The sequence below is a fragment of the Engraulis encrasicolus genome, chromosome 5 (genome assembly GCF_034702125.1).
Source record: "Engraulis encrasicolus isolate BLACKSEA-1 chromosome 5, IST_EnEncr_1.0, whole genome shotgun sequence".
NCBI classification, from domain to species: domain Eukaryota; kingdom Metazoa; phylum Chordata; class Actinopteri; order Clupeiformes; family Engraulidae; genus Engraulis; species Engraulis encrasicolus.
Genome location: NC_085861.1, coordinates 31885304 through 31892501, shown reverse-complemented (window position 1 = coordinate 31892501; position 7198 = coordinate 31885304). Strand labels below are relative to the sequence as shown.

The following is a 7198-nucleotide window of genomic DNA, read 5'->3' as shown; positions in this document are numbered from 1 at the left end:
TGTTTGCATAAAGCTTATTGAATGTTGTTTGTTTACGGATGTTATGGGGAGAAGGGATTCTTCCTAGCTATTCTTTGCAAGGTGACCAGCTTTCATCAACGTCAAGCTTGCTTGTAGGCAGGGCTGGACTGATAATCTGGCATACAGGGCATTTTCTCGGTGGGCCAGCAGTCATCAGGGGCCGATGTTTACGGCCCTTCTCAACTGCCCATTTTCTACCTGCTATAGCGCGACAAGGCACGACTCAGCCACGTTTATGGCGTTTCGATTAACATGTACGGTGCGGCACGGCACAGCACAGCTCGAAAACCAGCCCTCTTTTTTTTCAGCCAGCTGAACCGAGCTAAGTGTGTACGGTAGCTGCCTACTACCCAGAATGCTGTGTGTCAGCTCACCCTCACCTCCCTCACCCATGAATAAAAAACAATCATGGTGTCTGTCTACCTGATCAACTACCAGACGTCTATTTATTTTGACACTTTATTACTTTGATATTAAAATTGAAGGCAAAAATCAACATTGTAGTATCCAAATACAGTATGTTGTCACTCAAACTACAGTATAGCATAGAACCGATAGATTAGATATCTGCTGGCCTTATCTTCGTTAACTAGTCTACATAAAGTAATGCTACGTGACAATGCCAAAAACGTAAGTCCAACCATACTCATGGTAACACGGTTTGTAATAGGAACAAAAACCAAGCTGGTTTGTACAACACCACTCAGCTCGACACAACACGGCAGGTTGTATGTGGAAAAGAGCGTTTTGAGACTGAGCCACTATTTAGATGGGTAAACCATCAGTCCATCATTAATATAAATCACTGGTTCGCAACATTTTTTGAACAAACTCCCCCTTAACCTCATCATTAGCTTTCCAAAGTCCCCTTGTCCAGCCAGTCCAGCCCTGCTATTGGTTGCTGTCTGCAGACTGTCCTGTGTCCTCCTTCAGCTTCTTCTCTTGCTGGTTTGTCTTGCCGGTTTCCGAAGTGTCTTGCTTGTTTTCATATTACATAACATCTGTGATGATGGGCAACCTGGGCAATCCACAGCCACATATTCCAAACGACCCGGTTTTACCTACCCAATACAAACGACCCGGTTTTACCTGCCCAATACAATACAATACACAACCTGATTGGATTGAACAGGTACCCGTAAAACCAGGCCGTTTGGAATATGTGATACTGGATTCTGATTACTGAATCGAGGTTTCCCATCACTTCTTAACATTAGCCCTGGTAATGCAAATGAGAAAAAATAGATCATCGATAACATATCCACTTTTCTTAAAATTCTTCAGGTTACAGAGAACCGTTTACCATCGCCCGCAAAGACGGAACATCCACCCAAGCGGTCGGTGTCACCTCCCCACCCACACCCACACCCACTGGTGCTTCCAAAAGTCCTGCCAGACTTGAAGCCATTCCACCCTCAGGAGAAGAGCCTTCCAGACCTAAAGCCAGCAGCTGCAGCCCACGAGAGGAGCCCAGTGGTCCAGGAGAAGAGCCTGCCAGGCCAGGATAAGGGCCTGCCTTCTCTGGAGGACTTGCAGGCCGACGTGCGTGACCTCAGGATGACCCTGGACCTACTCCGGACCCGTCACGAGTGAGTGATGCCAGACTCTACAAAGCTCTCATTGGTGTCAGTCCTGTGTTCAGAACATATGGAATGTGGAACATATTTCAGTCAAGCAAGCTAAGTGGTGTATGTTCGGTTAACTCAGGTTGACTAACCTACAGTACTTTTCACAGAAAAAAATCCCAGATTATTGATATATTAGGAGGGTTGGCACTTGCTCTTGGTTAACTTTTGCTAGATTAGTCACTAAACCACTTCAATACCCTTTTGATTTGACTCAGATTATCTAAGGATGCAACACACTTGATCAGCTAAGTAAATTCACCTGTGTTAGAAGGAAAATATTAAGGGCTTCCTTTGCTTTTTGAACCCATAAATGAAATCTCTGCTAATTTCACTGATTGATGAATGCATGCTTTTTAAAATAGTCTTGTGTGGATATGAAAGTAAAGGGTTAAACCAGGGGTGGGGGACCTATGTCTCGAGGGCTGTTTGCGGCCCTTGAGGCCGTTTTATAAGCCCCCCGATGTAATTTTAAGGTTATGCAGCTTCACATGAAATATGACGTGCCCTGTATTTTGTAATGGGATCTTAGAAAATACATTTGCAATACAATTAAATTATATTCAGGGCACCTAGAGAAGGTGGGGTCTGTTCTGAATGTGGCTGCCTTCAATATAGGCCTAAAGTGCAGGGGGAAATCCTGATTTGTGTTCATAGTACGGCCCTCGGAGGACTTTTACGGCCCTCGGATGAATTTGAAGTGGCCCCTCCAATGAAAAATGTTCCCCACCCCTGGGTTGAACTATTGCAATGTACAGTGTACTGTGCAAAGAACAGTAATTGTTATCTGCCTGTAATGCTTTTGCTTCTACTGATCAAACCTCACAGCTGTGTTGATGTGTGTATCACTATGTTCTTCTTCAAGACATGACCTGAAAGAGCTGAGAGACGAGCTAGCTGAGGAGAAGAACAGACGCCTAAAACTAGAGGTGAGTTATTCCACTTATTCCATAAGAAATAAAGAAATTAAAAATATGTTTTTTTAACATTAAAATACTGTCTATATATATATTGCACTTTCGCTCACCAAACATAGTGAGGGTTATTGTAGAAGGTGGAAACAGGAGACTGAGGAACAGAGGCGCCAAGTAGGCCTACAGTACAAGACAGCAAAGTTTTGTTATTCCCATTCTGTTGGAGTGTTAAATTCAACTCTTTGACGGTTGAATTGTCCCCTGCAAAACCTTATGTGGTAACACTTTATGTTAATGGTTCACTATTACAGTGGATCTATCACATTAGGTATAGTGTAATAACCAGTGTAACAATATTTAAAACTATGTAACACCAGTGTACCACCAGTGTAACACCATATACCAATTTTGTATTTACATCTAGGGTTAGGGTTAGGGTTGTAACATGGTATTACCGCAAGGCATTACATGGTATTAAATATTGTTACACTGGCTATTACACTGTACCTAATGTGGTAGATCCGCTTTAATAGTGAACCATTAAAATAAAGTGTTACCCCATATGTTTTAAAGCAGTGTTGAATTTGAATGCATTTTTATACTATGTGGAGCAACACTGACAACACGGGAGGCACAATGCTGAGCACTCCATCTACCATAAACATCCCATAATACCTTGAACATTTCACATCATAAACATCCGTACAGTAAACATCCCACACTATCAACATTCCATACGGTGAACATCCCATACAGAGTAAGCAGTACATACATACAGTAATCATTTGTCCCCAGAGCAATGTGTGCTTTAGGTATTATGACCGCAGACTTCAGTTGGGAATGTTATTGTACATTTTTAACGATAAATTGCCATCTAAGAGTTGTGGTCTCTGTATGTTGTATTACAATGATGTCACTGTTCTGTTCGGCAGACATATCAATCTCAAATTCATTAAGTCATAAACATGTGCATAGTTTCACTTATCTGATGTTAATGTTAATGATTCAGATATCACATTTATGGTGTGCTATTTAACACCTCTAATTATTAACAACAGTATTTACCAAAAAAAGCAGAAACACATTCATTCTCGCCTGTCTGTGAAAGTAGTCCAAGGCTTCATTGCGTCTTTAAAACCATTAAACCGGGTGGGTGGGATCATCTTAGAGCGAGCTTGAGGGGGAGACAATGGAAAACGTGTTCCCCGAGTACTAGCCCAGGCATCTGGAATTTTTATTTATCCCACGTGCAGACACAGGATGGCCTGAGGTTACTGTAGGTGGAGGATGAACAATAACTTTGGCTAGAGGGCCACCTGTCTGTAGCTTGGAGTCAAATGTAGGCCTATTGTGTATACATAAACTAAAACTGAACTTGTTCAATAAAATCTAGATAGCATTGCTTTATTTAACAGTTCACCGAAGCAGCTCAGACTGCAAAACAACTGCATTACATTACCTTTGACATTGTAACGTTTTTAAGTGTGAGGTCTTTACCACTTTAAATCCTTTTTGTTTTGTTTTACTCCATGGCAGAATGAATGGAGTTTAAAAAAAACAAAAAAACCCCGCTCTCACCCAGTTTGCTAAAAACTCTCACTCAGTTCGACCAACACAGTCTCATCCTAACTCGTCAATTTCTGAACACAGTTGACCAGACTGCATTTTTTGACGTTCTGAGGGCATACCTGTCACATTGCATGTTGACTATGTGGCCTCAACCTAGACCCTCCCCTAACCCTAACCGTCAGTGAAGTTATGCTTCCACAAGGAGGTGCCTTTGAGGTGTACGTCACATTTTGACTTCAAGGGGCATACCTTAGACTGCAAGATTGGTTAAAGGTCTGGTTAAAGGTAGTCAGAGAGTGACAAGTTGGGATGAAACACTGGTTCGACATGTTGCCACATCTTCATCATAGTGTCCAGAGACATGTTGAGTCCTTTGTCATTGGCACCCACATTTAGGACACTTGGTAAAGTTCCGTCCGGTCAATCTTCCCTTTCGACTGCATTATTCCTGTCCCATTGAAGCTAGACAGAACCACAAGAGGGTGGAGGATATGCATTATCTTGTGTAGTCAAAGTGGGTGGAGGATATACATTATCTTGTGTAGTCAAAATAGACACCATAAAAAATGATGCAGTGTTATGTCATGACATTGATCAGAAATCATTTGTGAAGTGACACTGTATTTAAATACTAGCTATTAAAAATACTAATGCACTAATTTTATTGTGATTACAGGAAGAGGTACAGGCTTTGAAGGGTCGCCACTAGCCGGGCCAGCGAGGAACTGGACACTCAGACACACTGGACAGAAGTCAAGAGTACACATGTGCACACACACACACGCACACGCACACGCACACGCACACACACACACACACACACACACACACACACACACACACACACACACACACACACACACACACACACACACACACACACACACACACACGCACACGCACACGCACACACACATGCACCAACCCTACTTTCCTCCTGAGAAACAAACACTCTGTCACAACCAGGTGTTCCAGGGTCTTTACTCCACAAAAGACTGCAAGTGGAACAGTGTTGCACCATACAGATCAAATGTAGGCATGGAACAGCACACGGGGTCGTGTCCATGTTACAGTATGTTAGGAGGGGGTTTGCTGTGTAAAGTCTACTGCTGATTTTTTTCCCCCCTAAGCGCTCGGTGGGAATGTGTTAAACTTTTCGATCTCGGGGTCTATTGTCTCTCCTGTGAATGAGTCTATTGTTGCACTGGATACACTTCTAATGAGGACTGGTAGATCAAATATTTTTATAACCTTTTCACAAAAGACTGAAAGCTCAGTGCAGAGTTGACGGCGCAGATGCAATACGGTGGTCAGGTGACGTGATTGTTGTTTTGTTTTATTAAATCCCGGATCCTTCCGTTCATGGCTTGAGGTCATGCGATCTGATACTGGAGGATTATGTTGTTTAAATACGTCTCTCTTTGCTTCGGTTGTTTTTGTTTATGTTAATGTTCTGTATGAAATGTATTAAAGAGGATTTGTACATTTGAGAAAAGAGTTTTTTGTTTGGCTTTGTTTTATGAAACATGCTGATTTGAATATTACTGTGAAATATACACTGATAATTATTAGTTGACTATTTCAACATCTGACTGAATTAACATCTGAAACAAAGACAGCATTCACTGTATGCTCTGCTCATTATTCTCAGCCTTTTTTTAAATGTAGGGTTTTTTTGGCTATTATTATGATACGAAATTGTGAGAAGAGACAGGAAATGAGCAGGAAAGAGAGAAGGGTTAGGGTTGGGAAATTATCCAGGCCGGACTTGAACTTGGGTCCCCATGGGCATGCAAGCCCATATATGGGGTATTAGCTACCCCAGTCAGTCATGACATAAGTCAGGTTTGATGTAGCCAGGCCGTGCCCTCCTAGTGACGCAACAGCTTCAGCGTTGCTACCAGTCAGGTCAAGAGTCAATGCAAGCACTTTCTGAGTTCCCGCAAATACGGGAACTCCTCCCTCTATGTTGGGAAACAAACAATCATTAGCAAACCAAGGGAGGCCATTTGAGAAATGTGAATTGTTATGCTCTTGGTCAGACCAAGTCTCGAAGAGATTTGAAAGTCAATGATAATCAGGCTAGGTTTGATGCCTTGCCCTCAGAAAACATACTGTGCAAGTCAAACTAATTCCTGTCCTTTCCTGGTCCTCCTGTCCTGTTGCCTCTTGCCCCGGTGTTGCCCCGGCTCTGTGGACAAAACAGCAAAGTTTCCCTGCACAGAAAGTCCTGTGCAGTACTGCTTTGGAGCAGCAGAGGGTGCTGGCTCCCCATGGATAGATAGAGACATGCTTCCAGGGACCAACGTGAAGTGTTGAAGAACCACAAAAAAGAGAATGCGTAGAGGACATGCTGTGTTGAGAAGTATACTGAGACTATTGGTTAACATACACATTCCCCCTGAAATCCACGGTTAAGCCATATATTCAAACATTTAAATCTTCACTTGGCAAATGATTTTACTTGTGATTTCACTTGAGCAGTTACGTAAGTAAGGGCAATAAACCAATTAATCTATGGGATAACGGCTTCCCACAGGAGCAGCCAACACAGTAAACCATTCCCAAAACACAATCCATAACTCAGCTGATGATAGAACACATTGCAAAGACTAAGAATAACATTCCAGCCTTTGCTTTTAAATGTCCCTCACCAAATTGACCGCGTCGTGTTTTGACCAATGATTCACTCGACACTGGTTTGGGGAAAAAAAAAATGTCGCATGTTATGTCATCCCTACAACAGTAATGGCAGAAATGTAAATATTTGGCATGTTTCTATCTGGGCGCTGGTGACACGTTTCTGGCTCAGGCTCCTCTCTCTCTCTCTCTCTCTCTCTCTCTCTCTCTCTCTCTCTCTCTCTCTCTCTCTCTCTCTCTCTCTCTCTCTCTATCTCTCTCTCTCTCTCTCCCTCTCTCTCTCTCTGTCTCTCTGTCTCTCTCTCTCTCTCTCTCTCCCGCTCTCCCCCTCTCTCTCTCCCCCCCCCCTCTCCTCTCTCGTTCTCTCGCTCGCTCCCCCTCTCTCTCTCTCTCTCTCTCTCTCTCTCTCTCTCTCCCTCTCTCTCTCCT

At 43.0% G+C, this 7198-nt stretch overlaps 1 protein-coding gene across 4 annotated transcripts in view; it reads left to right on the top strand.

The window, feature by feature from the left end:
* The window catches only part of sh3d21 (SH3 domain containing 21), a 34917-nt gene extending 27976 nt beyond the window's left edge, over positions 1-6941 (top strand). For 2 of the 4 annotated variants that reach the window (XM_063199103.1, XM_063199102.1), the window contains exons 16-18: positions 1306-1610; positions 2512-2575; positions 4806-6940. In XM_063199103.1, coding sequence (XP_063055173.1) covers positions 1306-1610; positions 2512-2575; positions 4806-4838 — 402 coding nt within the window. In that variant the 3' untranslated portion in view covers positions 4839-6940. Of the gene's footprint in view, positions 1-1305; positions 1611-2511; positions 2576-4805 lie in introns of all 4 variants that reach the window. The other 2 variants (XM_063199106.1, XM_063199104.1) reach the window with 2 other exon arrangements.
* Positions 6942-7198: the final 257 nt, after the last annotated feature.